Source organism: Sinocyclocheilus grahami, unplaced genomic scaffold (genome assembly GCF_001515645.1).
Source record: "Sinocyclocheilus grahami isolate Dianchi unplaced genomic scaffold, SAMN03320097.WGS_v1.1 scaffold403.1, whole genome shotgun sequence".
Taxonomy (NCBI): Eukaryota; Metazoa; Chordata; class Actinopteri; order Cypriniformes; family Cyprinidae; genus Sinocyclocheilus; species Sinocyclocheilus grahami.
Genome location: NW_015505582.1, coordinates 298,510 through 322,424, shown reverse-complemented (window position 1 = coordinate 322,424; position 23,915 = coordinate 298,510). Strand labels below are relative to the sequence as shown.

The window sequence follows — 23,915 nt, the reverse complement described above, 5'->3', positions numbered from 1 at the left end:
AGAGTCATGGCTGCTGAAAATCCAGCCTTGCCATCACAAGAATAAATTACATTTTAAATGATATACACAAGGATTGCAAATCTTACAGACCTTAAACTTTTGAACGGTGTTTGTTATTAAATTAATTAGATTTTTTGTGCCCTGTTAGAGTAGTACTTTTTCTTGTTTTTAAAAAATAATTAGATCAGCACATCTCAAAACATACTGATTAAGTGGATTTGCAGTGTGTTTTGCAGGGTATTTTATAACCTTGTAGTTGCATACAATTTCATAAATGTAGTATTTATTATTTTTGTATTACTGACTCTCAAGTGTTGACAACTTCTGGTTTTGGATTTGCAAGGCTGGACTTTGAGAACATTTGTTCATTCTCAACGTCTGAAAACAAATCAAGAAACCGGAAGTGCTGGTATTCCTCTGGGAAGAAGTTTAAATGTCCCTTAGCGACAGAGAGAGAATTTGAGAGATATGCATCTCTGCCTTGTGCTGCGTATCTCTTTCTTTATACTGTATGTTTCTACGGTAATACAGTCAGGGCTGGTGCACATGACACAATAAGAGTTTGTTGCTGAGGCATCTTTTGATACACCTCAGTGGCCAGAACTGTTATAATGTGAGTGCAATGGAAAACTTGACTCCATGGATTTGTTGATGCCCATGTGTCTTCTCTCTGATTTCCTCTGCTGTGCTGCTGAGGGCCTTTAGAGTGCGGCTGGCTATGACCGCCTGAGCAGAAAGACTCGTCTGTGGGGAGGACTCCGTGATGGGGTTGTGAAAGGACAGGAAGTAGTTAGGGAGATGGAGGTCAGCCAAGATCAGCTCAGTGGCTCAGCTGAGCCCAAGAGACACACTGTGATGGGCCGAGCTCCTCTCTTCTAGTTCTGACTGGTTTTGTGCTACAGGCTTTTCAATGTACCACAGTGGTTTACGTGAAGAGAACTAAAAACAACCACTAAATAAAGGGCTTGAATAAAGTGTTCCCTCTTTTCTCAGTGTGAGGTCTGCTTAACAAAGATGCTCCTTCAGATCCAGCACAGAAATGCTCTGTTCATATCTGCCCTTCAGAATCAGATTTCTGTTCAGTTTCTGTCATTGTGGAAATGGAACAAACCCCAAATCGAAGTAAAAAAAATTGTGGTGTGGATTTAAGTTATAATTATCTGATAAGTGGTTTTTGATGTGAAACTTGCAGGTTTGAGCAGCCAATGCATTAAAGATTGTTCTCTATTACTTTCACTTTGGCTCTTGCATTACATTTGCATTTATAATTGCATCATCAAATATGCTCTGTCATTGTCCTATACACTACTGTTTAAAAGTTTGTGGTTTTTAAAAGCTGTTTAAAGTAGGGCAGTAAAACAGTAATTATTGGAATAGAATTTTCCTCAAAATGATAACAAGAGTTCGATATAATGTTTATGTGGCTAAAACGGAACGAAAAAGCTCTGCTCATTTGAACCGCTCGACAAGGAGCATTTATCCGCTCGACTCCTACTAGAGCAGATTTGTTTACTCGGATGCATTTACTCATGCATTTACTAAACAGCACTGTGAGATCCAGTGTGAAGTGCTTGAATTCAGCGAAAAACACAAATGTCTCAGTGTTTAAAGCCAGATGAAACAGCCCTGATAAACAGGAGAAACACTGTGTCAACGATACAGTCAGAAGGATTTTAAATCTACAAATCGCCATAATTTACCATGGATTAACTGTAGTAACACTAACTGCACCATGGTATTGTGGCAGAAATGTGGTATATATGGAATTTTATTATGTTATTAATGTACAAATACCTAAAAAATATGTAGTTAAATTTTTACCATGGTATTGAGGTACTATATGTGTGGTTTTACTTTTAACTGTGGTTATCATGATCTAAATGCATGCTATGGAAGACCAGTGGTTAATTTTTAATAAAACTCAAACAGTCAAAATAATTAAATTTCACCATATAAATGAGGCTCACTCATTAGAACATGCAGAAACTAAGAAATTCATTTTTCTATTTAGATATTTGTTTTAAGTAAAAAATGACTGGAAAAGTTTAAAGAATTAAAAAAGTTTAAAGTGTTTGTTATGTTCTGACCATACAGAGTAGTTTAAAACCACAGTCGATGTCGGCTGATATGAAACATTTTATTGTTGTAATTTATTTGGCCATATCGCCTAGCCATAGTTTAAAGTGTTTTTTTTCTTCTTTCCCCTTCCAAAGACGTCTCCAAGGCTACATTTCTTTAAGTAAAAATACAGTAAAAATAAATATTGTGACATATTATTACTTTGCGTTTTAAAATGTAATTTATTCCTGTAATCGAGACGGGAATCGAACTCGGGTCGCCGTGAGCACAGTTGCGCTGTATATCAACGCACTAACCGTGTTAAAATAGTTGAGGGGTGATCTGACCGGCATCATTCCTGCTGTTTTCACTTAAGTGCTTTTTTTTTTTTTTTAGGTTTCTGTTGCATAAGAACACGTTTGTACTGTTTTAACTCATGTTTTTCATTTTAATCGCAATGTATTGAATACATTAACTTTGTGTGTGTTGTACATATGAAACTTTAAAAATATTTATTGATCTGTCAGTGGAAATTAATGTGTTTTATTAAATATTTAATTGTCATTGAAGACTGTGTGTGTATGGGCAGTATATAGATATCCTCTAAACACATGTGAATATTCATCTATTTATGACAAATATACTCTCTTTGAAACACAGCAGTCTCTGCTTTCCACATCAGTGGCTCTGCGAATCGTTTTCTGCAAACAATGTTTTTTTTTTTTCTTCTTCCTGGTTCACATTCATTTTTTGCACTGATAACATGTGTTTGGAATTCAGCCACACCTCAAACACAAAGCCTCTTCTTGCGTCCAGAGGAGTGAGAAAGTTCTTAGAACCTCAGCCCCAGTTAGGAACTCTAGTGTGGCAGGTTAAAAACTAAACCGTAACCTGTGTTGTGCCTACCAAAATGTGGTAAAATTGCAGGATTAGGATAAGACAAACTAATCATGTGTTTGACATCAGCGGAGTGAAGTCTATCTAAACTGCTGTGTTTAAAAAACCTCACAGGTCTGAGTGACGTGCTGTTGGCGACCAGTGTGAAAAAAGCAAGCTGCGTATGAATACGGAGTAAATGGTTATTTCGGTTCAGGCCTATACATTAGATGTGCCAACTGCCAAACCGTATACTATTTTAGAGTTCAACGGTGCGTGTTTACTTTTTCAGTGGCATTGGTTCTGGAAGGATTTTTCCCATTTATTTTCCTAATAGGGATTAAAAAAATAAAGTATTTTTGAGTCATTAACGAAACCAAACACCTACGAGGCAAACCAAAACATTACAAACTTTGATTTGAAGCAAGAAATGATTTGAAAATTGGACAAAAAGACGAAGATACAAGACTTCAAGAATACAAGAATATGCAGTAAAAATGCATGGGAGTCGGTCCAAAGTGTTCTTTTGGCAAGGTTTACTTGCAGTTTGTCTGATTGCAATTCTATGATTGGTGGAGATTTCTCTGCAAAATCATGGGTAATGTAGTGATTTACCAGGAATTTCTATGTTAAAAAGTAATTTTAAAATAATGTGCACTTTCGGGTTCAACAAAAGCATTTACGATTGATCAGCATCCTCATAGCTCACAGTATAGTAGGTCTGTCTTTAAAGTTACCATTCAAAATCAATTACCTTATGAAGAAAATGAGTGGGATTTTTACTTCCAAAACCCGACTGTTGCAGAACATCCCTTTTGTTTTCCTTGGAAGAAAGAAATGATACATGTTTGGAACAACGTGAGGCTGAATGACGACAGAATCTTCATCTTTATATGTCTCTCAATATCCAGCATGAGTTGGAATGTTCCATATTTGCTTCTAATGGGCTGAGGAGCAGCACAAATCTTGATGGACATTAATTACTTTCTGGTAGTCTTTTTATTCTTTGTGAAACATTCAATTCAAATTGTGACATTTATTAGGTTTTACTGAAACAGAAGAACTGAGTGCTTTCAGGCTATAGCAGAACATCTCTTCTCCTTCCCTTCACACCAACTCAGTATGAGAGAGATCAGCAGTCACATGTCCTGAATAAAGCTGTAGAATGTGTTGTTCACTGTCCAGAGAGAATGAGCTCGTCACAAGACCAGCATCATATTACCGACCTCATTATCAGCGTCACAGAGAGTCCGATAGCATAGGAGTCTAGATGAGGTCAAGCGGTGAGCTGTTATCATGATGGGCCTGCTGTGCACATTATCTGTGTGTCGAGTTCATAAACACCAGCCATTCATACAGCTGGACATCATGTCTGACCACTACCCCTCTCTCTATGCTGAGGTCTTCAACAGCACTGTAGTATTTTGACAGTTTACAGTGAAGTAAAGGACTATTCACTTTTCTCGTGTTTTCATCATTTGGCTGGGCAGAAAAGAACAATCAAGCTTTTATGTTGGTTCCATTTTGATTTATTCATTCTTGCAGTGACATTTCCATATGATACTTCCATGTGTTTTTAAAATATTTTTTTATTATTATTATTATTTAGCAAGGATACATTAAATTGATCAAGACTTTTACATTATGAAAAAAATATTTTAATAAATGCTGTTGTATTGAACTTTCTATTCATCAAGGAACTTCAGTTCCCATAAAAACATTAAGCAGTACAACCGTTTTCAATATTGATACTAATAGTAAGTGTTTCTTCAGCATCAGTTCAGCATATTAGAATGATTTTTGAAGGAATATGTAACACTGAAGTAATGGTTGTTGAAAATTCAGATTTGCCGTTGCTGGAATGAGTTATATTTACTATTTATTGATGTAATAATATTTTGCAATAGTACTGTTTTTACTGTATTTTTCATAAAATAAATGCATCCTTGGTGAGCATAAGAGACTTTTCAAAGCCATATTTAAAAAAATAAAATAAACCTTTCTGACCTGACACTTTTGAATGCTAATCTAGGTTAAATCTTGTAGGTTTTAGGTTAAATATATTTGTGTGGAAGATGGCAAAAGAGAGTCTAACTGTTTGAAAAAATGTGTCAAAATAACTTAATACCTCACCATGTCCTGCGACATGAAATGCAAAACTCTTTTAAATGGTATTTTTTAAAATTGTATTAATTGAGAGACAATGTTATTTTTAAAGTCATGAAAACCTTAATCTAATCATACATGTTTCCTTATAGAAACAAATTCCTTATAAAGGTTTATTCCCGTTTGTTAACTCACCATTTACGCAGTCATTTTTGTCTTTTCATTCTACAGGAAAGGAATGGATTCCCAAGCAGAAACCAATTGAGATCCATCAGGAGCAAGCCACGACCCTTGACCCGGAATTGGAAGAGGCACTTTCTAGTGCTACTGACACAGAACTGCATGACCTGGCAGGTAAAAACAGCTACAGAATCTCACAAACAGAGTGGTAATGGGAGATCAACAAGAGACAGAGAGAATGCTAATATCACTAGGTTTAGTTTTATTGCTCTAAGCCTGAATGAACAGCTCTGTGCTATCTATTGTTCTAGTGTTTTCTATTACTCTCTCTGCAATAATTTTTCCCTCCTTGACTCTGGGGGTCTGAACGCCCACACTGCATCCATCACATCTCCTGAATAAAACAGCAAGCACGTCCTCTCTCTCTCTAAACCGCCTCTTTCAGCATGTTGCTTTAAGAGATTGTCCCTGGCTGGTTTTCCTCACAGCATGCTTCATTATAACCCTGATACGCTTTATTCATTTCATGTGTTTTTTGTCAGCTGTGCCGAAACACAGGAATGTGAATATAGCTTTATGCTGTAACCCTCATAACAATATAGTGAAAATGGTAGTGAAAAGCTGCACGTAAGCTTTAAACAGCATTTTTTTTAAGTGCACTGTGAATTACTGCACTTTATACCTTATCATGGTGTTTTCACCCTAATCGTGAGGTGCTTTTAAATACTACTTTGTGTATATTGTAACAGTTCTGTGTTGTGTTGTCCAGCTATTCTTGGAGTGAACACACTAGTGATGAGCTCGCAGAGTTATGACGGCACCTGTACAGATGGTTATAACAGTGAGTTTATTATTCTTCAAGTTGATTTCATCTTTCAGCAGATGTCATAGTTGTGTTGTCTTTCCAGCTCCTTATTTCTTTCAGAACATCAATTTATACTGTAAATGAGTTTTCATCTCATGCATTCGTGACACAGTGGAAGCTCATTTGTGAATGTTGTGTCTGACATAGATGTTATTAAAGGAGAAAAGGTGAAGCCAGTTTTCGATGAGCCACCAAACCCTACAAATGTGGAGGAAACTCTGCAGCGGATAAAGTCCAATGATTCCTCACTGACTGAAGTCAATCTCAACAACATAAAGGTAATGAGATTCAGTTTAGTACACTCAAACCCTATGAAATTTAATGGCCAAAGAAAAAGTGCATTTAAGTAATTTTGATATTTATGATGATTATTAATTTTATATTGCCAACAAAATATTACTAAATACAGTTTAGTCTAAACTTCTGATACTGCCTGATATTTGACAATATGGGATTAAAAAACTAATTTGGCACTGGAAATACACTATTTCATTTTATTTATTTTGAACAAAAAACTTAATTTAAATATATTTATATTTTGAATTATGTCTGTGTCGCTAATTAAATTAGTTACATTGGTCATGTGACTCCTTTGTACAGACGGCCTAATTTCTTGGTTCCACTAAAGCACAGGATGCTCTATGAAGCATTCTCAAATTATGTTGGAGAACATGATTATCAGGTTTTGTTCAGCTCAGTAAAGCTAAAGGTTGACACACCAATTACTACAACACTCAATTTATGGTGATTTGTGAAACATGAAAATGTTTTCACTAGTGGTCGCAGACTCTTTTGATATTTGATTAATTATTACAATAAATATTATTATTATAATATTACAAAATACATGTTAAATGACAAAGAATGTATAACGTCTTTTTGGAAATTTTGGAAATGGAACTAGGAATAATGGGAATTAAAAAAAAAAACATTTTAGCTGCTTAAAAACTTCTAAAAAATCTTTTAAATATTTGTTCTGAAATTACTATTCCATAAACAGACATACAAACCAGAACTAGAGTAAATGTCTTTTTCCTGAAAGCTCCTAACCCTCCATTTTTACTTTTTAACGTTCAAATTATGAATTATTTCTGGTATCTGTTTTTGGCTCTCGCTGGGATCTGTGTTGTTTGATTATATAAATTCAAATGACTCTATTCTAATTCTGTTCTTTAAAAAAAAAAAAAAACTTTCACCTTTTAGACTTACACTATTCATTTACTAACTGCTTGTTTTCTTTTAAAAAAAAAAACCCACTTGCTTCTCTAATCTTTATTTGTTTTGTTTTTATTTATTATGCAATGAACAAAAGCAAAAAAATGTCTCTAACACTAGCTTGCTCTATTCTTTTTCTATTCTATCTGTTTTATTTTTATTTATTATATAATTTAAAAAAAAACCTTGCTATGTGTACTGAGACTTGTTATAGCACTTGCATATCATTGCTCTCTTGTTGATTTTGATTGCTTCCATTGTCCTCATTTGTAAGTAGCTTTGAATAAAAGCGTCTGCTAAATGTAAATGTAAATATGACCTAAAATGACTCCAAATTCATAAAAAAATGGAGAGTATGTTATAAAATCTCAGAATGAAGACCATGACAATGAGTTTAGTGACATGCAGAAGCTGTTTAATTGTCCAACAACAAATCTGATTTTAATGTTTCCCTTTTCTTTTCTTCCAGAACATTCCAATCCCAACTCTAAAGGACTTTGCAAAAGCCATGGAGAGAAACACTCATGTGAAGAAGTTCAGTCTGGCTGCCACCAGGAGCAATGATCCTGTTGCCGTGGTGAGGGACATGATTCATTTCAGATGTTCATGTGTTCAGCATTTGAGATTGAACAAATGCTGCCTTTAGGGATGCATTTGTGCTTTTGGCCCCACTTTATATTAAGTGGCCTTAACTACTATGTACTTACATCAAAAATTAAGCACAATGTACTTATTGTGTTCATATTGTATTGCAAAACACTGTTGCTGCTATTGAGGTGGGATACGGGTAAGGTTAGGGACAGGTTTGTTGGTATGGGTAGGTTTAAGGGTGGGTTAAGGTGTAAGGGATGGGTCAACTGTGTAATTATAAATGTAATTACAGAAATTAATTACAGATGTAATTACATGCAGGTATTTTTTAAATATAAGTACAATGTAAAAGCATGTATGTACACAATAAGTGCATTGTACCAAATTATTAATTTAAATGTAAGTACATAGTTGTTAAGGCCACTTAATATAAAGTGGGTCTGTACTTTTTAGTGTCCAAAAAAAAACAAAGAATCTCGAAAATTCTTGAATCATCTACAGTGAATTGGTTCTTTTATTGATTCTTCCATTCTTCCGTTTAAGTGTTCTTTCCCAAATGAAAGTCAGCTGTTTTCTGTCATTGCTGGTGGTTTCAAATAGGCAGCATTTGTTAAACCTCTGAAAATGGTTGTATAAGCAGTTTTAAATACAATCCATTCTAAATAGTAGATGATAGTGTCATTACTTGTAACTGTGGTTACTGGTGATTTGTCAGTGTCAAGTAGGTTGTCTGTGTTCACTAAAAGTGAAAGGCAGCTTGAAGCGCAAAAGCTAAGATAAATATGGAAGAGATGTGGCTCTCTTTACACTGTTAAAGCTTTGTGTGTTTCTCTGTGTTCCCTGCAGGCCTTCTCAGAAATGCTACGAGAGAATAAGACGCTAAAAAGTTTGAATCTGGAGTCTAATTTTATCACTGGCGCAGGAGTTAAGGTTCTGGTAGAAGCTCTGCGGGACAATGATACGCTCACAGAGATCAAGATTGACAACCAGGTACAGCACACAAATTCAACCACATGCTGTTCTAAAACCAGCAAGCTTGTTGCAGATCAACTTGTCACATTAATGTAGAAATCTGATTCTAATATTAAGCAATTATTGTCATGTGTGTATTTTTTTTAACAGCCTCATCAAAGTGGCTTATCCAGTCAACTTTGACATTTGTGTTTTCCTTTTTTTTTAATGAATAATTATATTTATATTGGAATACATGAAATTGATAAAAAGTGACAATAGACCTTTAGGTTGTTACAAAATACTTATATTTAGGGATGCACGATATTATCGGACCAATATCGGAATCGGCCTATAATGGCTTTAAATGTAAATATCGGCATCGGCCTGGCATGAAAAATTATGCTGATATGTCTTGCCGATAAGAGGAATACATTAACTCACATGTGCTAGCGATTAGATCACGTCAACAGTGCGATTAGATCATGTCAGCATTGTGGCTCATTCTTGAAGCAAAGTTTTGCCTGAATGGTGATTGGATTCACTGTTTTGGATCGCTGCATTTGAAGGGTTCATATGATGCGATGTCAATTTTTCCTTTCTCTTTGGAGTGTTACAAACTCTTGGTGCATAAATAAGACCTGTAAAGTTGCAAAGACTAAAGTCTCAAATCCAAAGAGATATTCTTTATAAAAGTTAAGAGTCAGAATCAGAATGAGTCAGCCACACCTACCTAAAACGGCTCGTTCTAACACGCCCCCACATATCTACGTCACGATGTGGGAAGATTTGCATAACGCTGCCCAAATGTTCACGCAAAGAAAGAAGGCATAACTTTTATTCTCGCTGTAGTATTGTTGATTGTGATTAAATAAAGCAGTAATTGATGCCATAAAATCTTGAGTATGTTTTGATTTAAAAGTCAGAAGCTATAGCTTACAAGAACAAAAAAAATCACAAACATGACACTTAAATTAAATAATTTTATATATACTGATTTATTCATAAATGTGTAATATGTTATTTTTTAAACATTATGAACTCTGAAGATTTGAAAATAACTAAATAAACTATATATTAATCAAAATCTTTTAATGTACGGTCATTATAAAGGAACTTTATTATTGTTTATTTAATTCTAACAAATAAGTTCTTGTTAAAAACCAAAATTAAAAATAATTCTATATCGGTATCGACATCGGCTATCGGCCAAAATGAGTTGAAAATTATCGGCACATCGGATATCGGCAAAAATCCAGTATCGTGCATCCCTACTTATTTCAAATAAATGCTAAAATCTTTTTTTTTTTAATTCATCAAAGAATCCTAAAAAAATTTCTCCCCAAAAAAGCAGGACAACTAAGTTTGATTTTGATAGTAATAAGAAGTATTTCCTAAGCACCAAATCGGCATATTTCTGAAGGGTCATGTTCTATTGAAGACATTGGAGTAATGGCTGCTGAAAATTCAGTTTTGTCATCACAGAAATAAATAACATTTTAAAATATAAGATTTCACAATATTATTGTTTTTGCTGTATTTTTGACCAAATAAATGCATCCTTGATGAGCAAACGAAACTAATTTCAAAAGCATTTTAAAAAATCATACCATCCAAACATTTGAGTGGTAGTGTATAATTGTTTTGAATCTGCCTTTTTACATAATGCAGAACTTTTTGAACCAATGCCAGATATTTGTCATGCATTAAAAAAATGTATTGGGTTTAAATGCCAGCAAAATTATATAGCGTTACCTTAATATGTAATTACTACGGCTCTCAAGCGATTAAAATTTTAATCTTAATTAATTACATAATGTACTGATTAATAAATCAAATTAATCACAAAGTAAATGCACATCAATTTGGGCTGAGAAATTACCCCCCAAAAGATAAAGTAACTTGTGTTAAATGACATTACAAAATTACAAAAATACAGAAATATTTTGATTCAACATAGAATTTATTACACAAACTTTTAGGCTACAGTGTGGTCATAACATTGTTTTCAAAAGCTGCATCTGAAGTGGCATTTAGGTATATTTACACAGACTGTTCAGAGGTAGCATGAATGCATTTACACTGCAATTAGAATAAATAATACAAAAAGATTAATGCTTGTGTTAGTCGGCCACTGCATAATGGGTCTTAATTCAGTTATATGATCAATGTAGGTATAATGAATTATGCTGCATCTGTACATATATTTGAGCACAGGTCTGGGATACCAAATTTGTTGAAATGTGTTAAAACCCTGCTATTTTCAAGCACTATGCAAATTGAATTCAAATGTTACTCATTGTAAAATGTCTGTGTGTGTGTGGGCATGTGTAAAAGAGATGTTTCTGATGTGTGTCTTCTCTGCTCTCAGCGGCAGCAGCTCGGTACGTCAACAGAGATGGAGATCGCTAAGATGCTGGAGCAGAATACAAGCATGGTAAAGTTTGGGTACCAGTTCACCCAGCAGGGTCCCAGATCCCGTGCCGCTGCCGCTATCACAAAAAACAATGACCTGGGTGAGAACACGACCTAATGCACATATGCTCTGATTGACAGAAACAGGCTTACACAGATTCATTATTGGTCATTTGCCATTCTGTAAAGCAATGCTGCTTCCTTAGAACTCCACCCACAGAATCTGTTGTTGCCATGGTAAAGTGGCCCTAGGATCGAAAACAGTGGTCATGTACACACTACATTTTCAGGAGTAACAACCTCATTTAAATATGGGAATGAATTCCCTAAATTATCTTTTTTTTGTGTGTACGGAATAGAATGTACACCAGATGATTGACACTGTGGTAAGCATAGCAACGCTTTTGCCTTCTCGCATGTTTGGTATTCGCTATTTTTGATCAGAGTAATATTACAGCGACGAAAGACTCATTATGTTCGGCATTTTAACCAGACCACAATTGACAAAAATACATTTTGTTTTGTTATGTTTGGAAGGCTGCTTATCAGAGCACACTCATTTTGGGTTGCCATGTCTAATTGTTATATGCGTCTTTGGACTTGTAGTTTGAGCTTGCCACATAAAGCAATCCAGTTTATGGAGTTAAAGTATGCAGGTGCAGGTTATTTACAAGATTAAGCATTTGGATTTTTGTTTGTTATGGGCTTGTTCTTTTTTGCAGTTTTTTTCTAGCGAGACCTGGCAACCTGGCTAAGGAGTCAAGACATACCCTGTGAATTTCTTTTCTCATTTCCTATGATTTTGTTGTACCACGTGTACAAAAGAAAGACACAACTGCGATACGCATGGAAATGCGTCATTAACAACTAATTTTTAGGCATTAATAGGTTTAGAATGCGGTTGTCACTCCCCTAAATTACTGAACTGTGTATGTACAGAACAGGATTAAGCACTAAAATGTGAACTGACAACTGAATTTAGCTACAGTGTGTACGGGTGAGACTCTAGTTGATTACTGATGCACATCCGTAATTTACATATCAAGTCCTATTCTGTACTCATTAACTTTATTTCACAGGTACATGTCACATGCTGTTAGTCAGTCATAACAGTGCTTATAAAGGTACAGTAGCAAAAACCACTTATATTATTAGGTTCAGATGGAAGGTAAAAATAGAAACCTTGGTGCAAGAAAACTTGACTTATAAGTGGACTTCAGAAAAAAAGAAGAAAAAAACTGCTTTTAAAATGGTATTTTATTCATGGGACTTTCTTTTCCTTTCTGTGTTTCTTCAATGAAGTCTGGATCTGTCTCCAGTTTGCCGGTCTTATGTTACAGCGCGCACACCATGTGCTTTACACGTGTGAGATGATGTCATGCGTCAAGCTCTATTCCAGTGTCTTTAGGTATCATGTGTGAGAGCATGGCTTTGACATTTAACCTTTGGCATGACTGCTAACATCACATTTTGAAAGATGATGTGTGAGTTTTGTTAAAGACTGTTTGTTTGACTCACCTGTACATTGGACAGGTTATACAGGGTGTGATAAGTTATCAGATCCTCACTGTTGTGAATTCAATTCAAGGCCTTATATAGAAGTGAACTAGTCAACACTGATTAACCAAACACTAACAGAGCAGTAGTCTTATGTAGGCGGTCTTTTGACTTTAGGCATAACGTCTGGTCCACTTTGCTGCTTGTTCTGTCGAAGAACTGCCTTCTTAGAAAGAACCCTGTAGAAATTAGCATAAAATATGTGTTGAATTTCTGTCCAAAACTGAATAGCTTACTAATAGGGATTGGAAATCACAAAATAACTAATGCCACAGTTAGTTGAAAGTTGTACGTGTTTGATTTTCTAAAATCCTACTCATTAGCATTATTTGTTCTGAATGTTTGCGACTCACTAAAAACAAAGATAAGTCACTTCTATTTGCTGCACTGGTGAATAAGTATTTCAACAAACTCTGTCAGAGTATTTTAATATGGAGTTTTGTTGACACTGGCATGAGTGATGCCTGATAACAAAACCGAAGGTCATTTGGTTCCCGTATTTTTTGTTTGAATACATGAAACTGGTTCTGAATAAAATCTCCACCTATTTATTCAACTGATTATTTCATAGACAGCTAAGCAGAACTGGTTGTGAATATCTAGTTTACTTGCTTCTAAGCATCTGAAACTAACCTGGCAGTTTTGGCATATCTAATTATTAGGCCACCTATCAACCTAGTACCTTCAAATAAATCGTTGTTTCCTTTCAGGCTGATTAAAAACCTAACTGGATCTGAGACAGACTAGATAGGCTGTTGTCATTTACAAATGGGTCTGCCTAGCAATTACATTGGCTGAAAGGTCTTTTAATTTGTACTTAGTTCAGTGCCTGATTAGAAAACCTACAAGAAGGTCATTTGGTTCCCGTATTTTTTGTTTGAATACATGAAACTGGTTCTGAATAAAATCTCCACCTATTTATTCAACTGATTATTTCATAGACAGCTAAGCAGAACTGGTTGTGAATATCTAGTTTACTTGCTTCTAAGCATCTTAAACTAACCTGGCAGTTTTGGCATATCTAATTATTAGGCCACCTATCAACCTAGTAAAATAATGCCCAACCCCCCCCAAAAAATAAAATTCTGTCATCATTTACTCAACCTAATGTCATTACTTTCTTCTGTGGAACACAAAAGAAGATATTTTGAGAAATGTCTCAGTCTTCAATTTTTTTGGCCATTCAAAGAAAGTTTACAGGCATAAAAACTGTTCTTCTACCCTCGTACTATTGTACTACCAACATTCTTCAAAATATCTTCCACAGAAAAAAGTTATACATGTTTAAAATGACATGAGGGTTCGTGAACGATGACACATTTTTCATTTTGGGTGAACTATTAAAAATAAAATCTAATGTAAATGCAACTATAAATAAAGTCTTTTAAATGATATGTGGCTTGTAATAGTAAATAAAGCAATACTTTGAGAAATTAAATATTACTCTTTAACTGCTCGGCATCCTGCTGTGCTGTTAGCCAGCTAGCTTATTAAATCTCATAATACCTTTGATCATTAAGAACATGCAAATAATAAAATGTGAAAGAATAAACTTTTGATATCAGCGGTTGTATAATACAGTAGTCTAAAGTAGTGCTGTTGTACTGTAACAAGAAACTGATAGCTTACCTGCTACAATGGGTGAAGACGCTTTTGTGCAGGGGGACCTGATTGTTCATGATACGGAACAAGTTTTGGCTGAGTTTAGAAATTGTGTGTAGCTTTGTAACAGGATGAAGGATTGACTAACACTAATTTATTAAGCGTCTTAAATGAGCAGATCTCATTAAAGGTTCTCGTAGCTCACAGCATGAATGCTGTCAATGTATCCGATTACTAACACGTCTCTGTTTTCTCTTTCAGTGCGGCAGAGGCGAGTAGAGAAGGATGTGTAGAGCATATTCTCTCTCTCTCTCTCTCTCTCTCTCTCTCAAGCTCATCGGACTCTTGTGCCAAACCCTCTGAGGGAGCTGCTTCACCTGAAGAAGGGACACAACTGGATACTTTGCCTCCCTAATGTTAATACTCAATGATCTTTTTATGTATTATTGTTTATTGTTGTTTGTTTTTATAGCTGCAATTCATTTGTTAATTTTTTGCATGTGTAAAACTTTTTCTGCTCTTTTCTTTGAACAAGTTCTTTGAAACAAAACTAAACAGGTTGCAGCGGTTTACATACATGCACTCAAGCGCTATAGTAATCTCTTCATGGATGGGCTGGATCAGAACCTGTCGCCCACATTCACTCTGATCAAATCTAGACTCAACTGGACTGGATCTGCTGTGTTCCCCGCTTAATGTGAGCGAAATCTAGATTTGTCGAGTCTGGGTTTGGAGCACAGGTTTGAACGGAGCTAATGGCTAATAAATTGCGCAGATCGTAACAGACACTCCTTAATAAAAGTCATCTATACTCTCACTGTTAGCGTCACTGTGAGTCTGACGAGATTGTGCGGCTGTAGTTCTATCGGCATGGGTTGTGTGTGGATGTCTTTGGGCAGCTGGGTCGTCTCAAAAGCTCTCAGCTTCCACATTGCATCACATGCTGATTGAGACTATTCGAATTGTAAAATTAACCTCTATTCCCAAAACACAACAGCTGATACTGTGTGTCTGAGGAATTAGAGTGCTAATTTAAGATCAGTGCCCCATTTTCATCAAATGTCATTGGAAATGGAAAAACTTGTACTAGATCAGCACTAATGACAACCTTCGGTGTGTAAATGAAGGTCAAAGGTTGACCAGTTTCACTTAGGACTTTAAAACTGTTGAGGTTTATTTCCACCGAGCAATGCACTAAGGGATATTTTCTTTTTTTTTTTTTCAACACAGGAAGTGAGCATTTATGCAATGTAGTTGTCAATTATAGATTTAGATGAGTTTCTTTCCTGTAGATAAATCTGAAATGACATTTCTAATACCATGCCAAAGACTAACACCTAAGTACTCTCATTGTCAGGACTCTAGCTGAGATCAGACAGGAAATAGGGGTTTGGATTTCATTTTTTGAGTTTATTAAAGGAATAGTTTACCCTAAAAACAAATTGCAAAATTTCTTGCCCTGAAGTTTTCCAAACATGTATGCTGGTATTTTGTGTGTGTGTGTGTGTAGAACACAAAAGTTTAATTTTAAAAGTATTTTCACAATGTGTGTGTGTGTATATCTCTCAAACTGGGGTTGATCAAAATAAAATGATTAAATCATAAATGTAAAACTAAAATGAATAATTTTAAAATAACTACAATCAATATAAAGCACTTAATAAAGAAGCAAAATAAAAAGAGCAACCATAAATTAGTACTCGCTACTTATCTATTTAAGGTTTATTGATGACTAGCCTATTCATTAGAAACTGAATAGTCCATGGTTGTGCATGTAATAATTTAAACTGACTATTATCAATTCATCATTTGTATATCAAAAATAAAGAATAATAAATAATGCTAAAAATGATTCAATAAATACTAGTGAACATAGATGCTAATCTGCACTGTAATATTTACTAAATATGAGCCTTAAGGAGTGAATTTCAACACATTAGTACAGCCTAAAAAGATAAATATAGATTCATAAAAGTTGTAAAATGAAGATCAGTTTGTCTTCTAAGGTCAATCAGGTAGTTCCAACCATTCAGGCACTTCTAGACTGGGAAACGACCTTTAACCTTTTTCAAACACAAAAGCAGACTGCAGTGTGTGCTGAGGAGGTACAGAGAAATATGCAGGTGAGGTTTTATTTTAATCAGATCCAGTTTCTGGGATTATTTTGGAGATGCCAGGCACATGATGTCATTGAGAATACATCATTCCAGCTGTCTTAAACTCCAGCAGAGCTTATCTCATCCTTAACCAACACCAGTCCAACAGACCTCACTGCTGCTACATGGGAAATGAGTCATGAAGTTCTTTGTGTGTGTGTGAGAGAGAGTCGGAAAGGGATGGAAAATGTTTGAGGCTGACGTCATTAAACATATATTTTGACCAGATGTATTCATCATCTTCTGATTAGACTTGTCCCAAATGACCAGAGGGGTTTCCTGTGAACTAATTTTGGCTATGTATGTTTGGAGTCGAGGAGAAACCACAGTCTTCAGCAGACAGCACCAGTGAGTAATCTATCAACTGGGTTTGGAATCAAATTTCAGAACATCTAAAACAATACTGGATCATGAAAGTAAATGTAGCACATGGATCTGTGGCATCCAGTGAGAGGAATAGACACATTTCTGTTTATTATTATTGTGTGCAGATTAGAGAAAACAGAATCTGATCTGAGGCCAAGGTCACCTAGTCGAACAGAAGAAGTGTATGTGTGTGTGAGTGCATTTTGCACTCTTGATGTTTCATATTCTCACCCTTCATTTCTATGTGCAGTTTATATCTGCATCATTGTTGCCATCTGGATTTAAAAGAGCAAATACTTAAGATAATATAACGATTAAACCATTATTGCAGTGACTGATATGATTCTGGCATGTTGTATGTTTGGTAACAATCCTTTTAACTCTACCCATGTACATATTCAAGGATGAAAATACTTAGGTTCATCAGGCTCAAAAGACTAGCTACCAGTGTCCTGACCTTAACCTCACTGAAAGTCTTAGGGATGTGCTGGAGCCGATTTAAAGGGATAGTTCACCCAAAAATGAAAACTAGCACATGATTTATTCACCATCAAGCCATCCTAGGTGTATATGACTTTCTTCTTTCAGACGAATTCAACCGGAGTTATATTAAAAATTGTCCTGGCTCTTCCAAGCTGTGTGTGCGGTTGTTTCTGTTCAACAGTCCAAAAAGAAGTCCAATAAAGCACATCCATCCGTAATAAAAAGTGCCTCACACGGCTCAGCGGTGTGAATAAAGGCCTCCTGTAGTGAATCGATGCGTTTTTGTAAGAAAAACATCCGTATTTAAAATTTTATAAACCGTAATCTCTAGCTTCCGCTAACTGTCATACATGCGTTCTTTCCGGGCGGATGAAGAAGGACGTATGCGTAGCGCATGCGCCGGTGAGAAGTGACGAACACGGAAGCATAGAGGAAAGAACAAAACACTGGTCACGAATTAGAAGTACAAAACGAGGAATTGCAATATTCTCACTGGACCTTACACTACACCTATGTCCTACGTCATCCGCCTGGAATGGCTTCAGCGTACAACAGTTAGCGTAAGCTACAGAAAAGTGGTCATAATGTTTTAAATATGGATGTTTCTTACAAAAACGCATCGATTCGCTGCAGGAGGCCTTTATTCACCCCTGGAGCCGTGTGAGGCTCTTTTTATTACAGATGGATGTGCTTTATTGGACTTCTTTTGGACTGTTGAACAGAAACAACCGCCCACTGCCATTATAAAGCTTGGAAGAGCCAGGACAATTTTTAAATAAATCTCTGATTGGATTTGTCTGAAAGAAGAAAGTCATATACACCTAGGATGGCTTGAGGGTGAGTAAATTATGGGCTAATTTTCAGTTTTGGGTGAACTATCCCTTTAACACTGCCCATCCAAAAAAGTTGCATACTTTAATATTTTGTTGGACAACCTTTAGCTTTGAGAACATCATGCTTTTGTTGTGGCATTTCTTCAACAATGTTATGCAAAGTCACAACATTTATTTCTATCAAGAGTTGCATTAATATTTGGCCAAGATCTTGTATTGACAATGGAAGAGCCTAAACCACTCTGTAAAGTTGACTCCAGCACATCCCTAAGTCTTTCAATAAGGTTAAGGTCAGGAATCTGTGGTGGCCAATTCATACATGTAAATGATTCCACATGTTCACTGAACTACTATTTCACAATTTGGGCCCAATAAATCTTGGTATTGTCATCCTGGAATATGTAAATGCTTAAGAAATTAAAAGCTATGCACTGCATAAGTTAGGGTTAAAATAATTGTTGCAAAACATATACAGTAACATGCCAGAAACATATTAATCACTGCAAAAATAATCCAATCTTAGACTCTTCAGTATTTGATCATTTAAATCCAAATGGCGACTTATTTTATCTGTCAATGAATGTCATATTTGCCCTTTTTTTTGAGAGACGAGCAAGCACATGTGCTCACTGTGAGGGATTCTCACAAGTCCTATTTTGAGAGCACCCATGGGTGCTCTTCGTTGGGAAGGGGCTGCCAGTAGCGCTCCCTATGAAAAATATCAGGCCCTCATGCCCCTTGTGGGAAGGGTTGGCCATAGTTTCTCCCTATTGAAAATCAGTGGGCATGGGTGATGTTCTGGGGAACAATTGGGGACAAGAGGCTTTTTTTGGGTATGGGTTAGCCACAGGTCCTCCCCTTAAAAAAGTTGATCAAGGACACTTCCTTTGTAAAATGGGTGGGCACAGGTGGTCTATGTAGAGATGTTGTAGCCACAGATGCTCTTCATGAGGAAGGGTTGACTAAAGGTGCTCCTGGTTGTAAACCAGCAGGCATGGGTTTTCCCTTTGGGGAATTCCAGGCACAGGTGCTTTTTGTGCGCAAGGATCAAGCACAGGTACTCCTTGCAGGAATGGATCAGCCACAGGTGCTCCCTGTTGGAAACCAGTGGGCACAGATGCTCCTGGGTACAGATCAGGCAAGTGAGCTTCCTGTGGGCAAGGGTTGGCTACAGGTCCTCCCTGTGAAAAACTGTTGAGCATGGATGCTCCATGTAGGGAATGATTGGGCATGGGTGCTCCTTGCAGAGAAAGGGCAGTCATAGGTGCTTCCTTCACCCAGAGGCACTCACTGTGTGAAACTGACAGCCATGGTGATTCCAGGCACCCCCAGTTGGGTAAAGGGGACAATGAAAACATCTGTTCCCTGTGGCGAATCTCTCCCTGGGGGAAACTGGTGGCCACATGGGAGAAGGTGCTCCCTATGTGACACAGGTGTCCATGGGTGATTCCTGTACAGAGGAAGCAGACACAGGTGCTCTTTTTGGGAAACCGGGGGCAATGGCCACTTTCTATTTAAAATGCATATGGACACAGGTGCTCCTTTAGGGATACTGGTGGGCACTGTTGTTTCCTATGGGAAACGGACGGGCATAGGTGCTTGCAGAGGGAGACTGACTGGCACTAGTGTTCCCTATGGGAAACCGGCAGGCATGGATGTTCCCTTTGGGAATCCGATAAGAATCGGATATCGAGGCCACGTGTTCTGTGTGGAAAATGGGCAGGCACACGTGTTCCATGTAAGAAAGATATTCACCTTCTAAGATCAGGCTCTATTTCAATGCACACGTAATCACTGTCAATGGGTGATAGCAGTGTGGAAGGAGCTGCCACTGGTTGGAATAAACTGGCGAAGGTGAGAAACCTGAGGGACACCAGAAAACATGGTTGCTCCCTGTGGGAATTCAGCAGGCAAGGGTTTTCTCTGTAAGAAAGAACTCCCCCTTCTAAGATAAGGTTCTGTTTCAATGCACACATGTGTGTTCCTTGTTGAGAAGGGGCTGCTACCGGTGCTCCCTGTGGGTATGGGTACTCCCTGTAGTAAATGGGCAGGCACAGGTGCTGCATTTGGGAAACAGGTGACCACGGGTGATGCTTTTTGGAAACCAGCAACCACAGATGCTTCCTGCTGGAAACTGGCAGCCACTGAAACTCCTTGTGAGAAACAAGCATGAGTGGAATTCCCATTTTGATGGCTGTTAGGTGTCTTCAGTGGGTGTAAGGTGCAAGAAGTGTCTCCTTGACAAATCACTTTTGTTCTTTTCTTGTAAGCAGTGTTGGATAAAAGCATCTGTTAGATGAATAAATGTATATCATGGTGAGTATTCACATAAACAAGGTTGGTTAAATCAGACATGTCAGTATATTAGATCCATGCATTAGGTCTTAAAGTGACAGCAGCCTAATATACTTGCTGTTTGTGTACTTAAACAACAAAGGAAAAAGAGAAAATCACTCTCTCACGCTCTTGACTGAATAACTTTTGTAGCTTATATATTGACTAAACTATATTTAATTCACACATTGAAGATTATATGTGTTATTTTAAATTGATTACTTTATTCAATTTCTACAGTATTTCACCTGAATACTATTATTAGACCTACCTGAAAAACTTACATCAATTCATTTGTATCTTTGTTCTATTTAATTTGTGCTATTTGTGCTTGTAATTTCTTCTGATGTTATTATTATTGTATGTTTGGAGTTATTATTATCTTTACTTGTTTTTAATAATGTTTTTAATTTATTGTTAGTTTAGTTTTGCCGTGGTCTTGAAATTGGACTTGAGAATTGTGGTGTATAATATTTTATTATTCTAATATAACCATATTTATTAGAATACAAGGTTACATAAGTCAAAATAAAATCTTTTGAATAATTAAAATAGTTAAAAAAGTTCAGTTGAAAATGAAAATCAAGGAACAAAAAATAACCTGAAAACAAAAAAATTCAGCATTGGAGTATAAATGCTCATTTATAAATGTTATTGTGCTTCTTTCTTTATCTCTTTGAAACTGTGGTGGGTCAAAAAAACATTAATTGATTTCATTTTACTCATTTGAGCTTTACAGGAATTCTCCAGTCTGCAGGTCTCCAGGTCTTTCGGTGCGTGTGCACAAAGATACACGCGCGCGCACACACACAGGTTTACTTTTGTGAAAAGTGGTGACTCTCCATAGGCGTAATGGTTTTTATACTGTACAGACCGTATATTCTATTGCCCTTTACCAACCCTACCCCTAAACCTACCCCTTACAGGAAACTTTGTGCTATTTCAGATTTTCAATACACTCCATTCTGTGTGATTTATATGCGTTTTGAAAAGTGGGACATGGGGTAATGTCCTGAAAAGTCACCTTCTCCTTGTAATACCTATGTCATACCCTTGTCATTATACAAATGTATGTCCTCATTTGTCACAAAAACGCGTACACACACACACACACACACACACACACACACACACGTCTGGTTCACTATCCTTGCAGGGACTCTCCATAGGCATAATGGTTTTTATACGGTATAACTGTATTTTCTTTGGCCCTACACCAACTCTACACCTAAACCTACCCCTCACAGAAAACTTGCTGCATTTTTACAATCTCAAAAAAACTCATTCTGTATGATTTATAAGCTTTTTTACCCATGGGGACCTAAATTGACACAAGTCCCCATGAGTTGGTGTGTATTCAGGTTTAAGTCACCACCAGTGTAGAAAAACCTGCACACACACACACACACACACACACACACACACACTCACTCACTTTACAAACTGTATTTTCTATCGCCCTACACCAACCATACACCTAAATCTACAAAAAAAAAACTCATTATGTATGATTTATAAAGTTCTGTACCCATGGGGACCTCAATTTAGGTCCCCACGGTGACACAAGTCCCCATGAGTTGGTGTGTATTCAGTTTTAAGTTCCACCATTTTTTTTATTTATTTAATTTACTTCTTAATTTTTTTTCAGTTGAAACCACACTAACACAGATTATGCATAGTTGTGTGTTTGTGTCTGTGTGTGTGAGTGTGTGTGATCTCATATCTGTAGTATGCGAGTAAACACTGAGTCACTTTGTATTAAATGTCCTTGAAAGGCAGAGGACAAACACTAGGTGTGACAAAAGTTAAACAATGACCTGTAAACTGTGTTTGTGGTTAGCAGCATCTGAATCCATGCATGTGAAGAGTCAGGAAAGGCAGTTTTCAGACAGACAGACAGACGATAGATAGATATAATTTTATAATTTTAATTTCATTTGAACCCAGAAAAAATGAAAACCACAAAAACAGTTGTGCACAAACAACTAACTTGCAATGTGCTTTTTTTTAAATAATTTTTTTTACAAAGGGAAATAACTTTTTTTTTTTTTGCTGACATGCTGTTTGTAGTACTTGTCAAAACCCACATTCTGAAGCATGACAAAAGGTCATTATCTGTTCATGTGTGCCATCTACACACAGAAAGACGAATTACATGTGGAAACGACAGTGACCAGTAGAGGTCAGTGTAAACCTGATTTGTTTTTTGTTTTTTAATGACAAAAAAGTGATTGAAAAGTGCTATATGTAACACAACATTGCCTTTTTCAGTACCATTAGTTCTGACCCATGAACCAAACCAAACCAACTCCAAGATAAATCACATTAGTGCATACTTACATTCTGAGGTAGTGGACTAGCAATGAACTACAATGAATCACAGCATATGACATAACTAAACACTACAGTTTAATACTTTGGATGAACAGGTGCTTTATGTTATATCTGGTACTATATTATGTGTTTTAGTATTACTGAAACATTGTATTGGCTGATACAAGGTCTCTTGATCACTGATTTTAACAAAGAATTGTAAATAAAGAGCTTTTTCACCTGACACGTTCCTATAAGTTTGATCAGGAGCTCTGATGTTTGAAGTGGAAGATAACTGTATAAAAATTGACGTGAGGGACAAGAAAAAGAGGAGAGATGATCAATGGAATAAAGGAGAGGACGATGAAAGTAGACAAAATGAAATGACATGACTCATCCCTTATTTCAGTATTTCCATTATCTACTCTCCAATGATTAAAGGCCATGGGCTACATCTGTCTATTTTGAGATGACCTGTATATGAATCCTTGCCTGCACAGCACACCCGTTTCCTTCGTTTAATAGCACACAGATGATGTTTTCACACTTCATTAACTAGGCTAAATGAAATAGTGCTTGTGTAAGTGGCGTCTGCGTGAGCTAGAACACATGAGAAAGGACAGATGCCGTGAGCTCGTTCAGATGAATAATCCTCCAGGGCCCTTGAACACCTGCCGTAAGAACATCCAGAACCCAAAACAGACCACTGTGACCCCTCCAACACCGACTGCTTATGTACAGACAAACCTTGACATTTGTATTCATCACCTGTTTCTCACACAATCTGTCCTTGTCCAGTGCACCTGAATTAAAATGGTCAAATAATGCAGCTTGTTGAGAAGAGGTGTGCTATTATTTTGGTTGAACTTATGGTTTTTGCCTTGTGAACGATTAAAAGGAGGGAACCAAGCCATATCTAGAGGCAAAGTCAGCAAAGGGAGCAAATATATGTTCTTTTTATAATGAGAGTACAGCGTGCTAATAAGGTTTGATAATAACAAAAACATCAAATAC

At 36.5% G+C, this 23,915-nt stretch overlaps 1 protein-coding gene across 1 annotated transcript in view; it reads left to right on the top strand.

Moving 5' to 3' along the window:
* Positions 1–15,795, top strand: part of LOC107550632 (tropomodulin-2-like) — a 47,495-nt gene extending 31,700 nt beyond the window's left edge. Inside the window, exons 4-10 of the mRNA XM_016231961.1 lie at positions 5,272–5,394; positions 5,990–6,061; positions 6,233–6,363; positions 7,770–7,877; positions 8,738–8,881; positions 11,214–11,358; positions 14,678–15,795. Coding sequence (XP_016087447.1) covers positions 5,272–5,394; positions 5,990–6,061; positions 6,233–6,363; positions 7,770–7,877; positions 8,738–8,881; positions 11,214–11,358; positions 14,678–14,709 — 755 coding nt within the window. The 3' untranslated portion in view covers positions 14,710–15,795. The remainder of the gene's footprint in view (positions 1–5,271; positions 5,395–5,989; positions 6,062–6,232; positions 6,364–7,769; positions 7,878–8,737; positions 8,882–11,213; positions 11,359–14,677) is intronic.
* Positions 15,796–23,915: the final 8,120 nt, after the last annotated feature.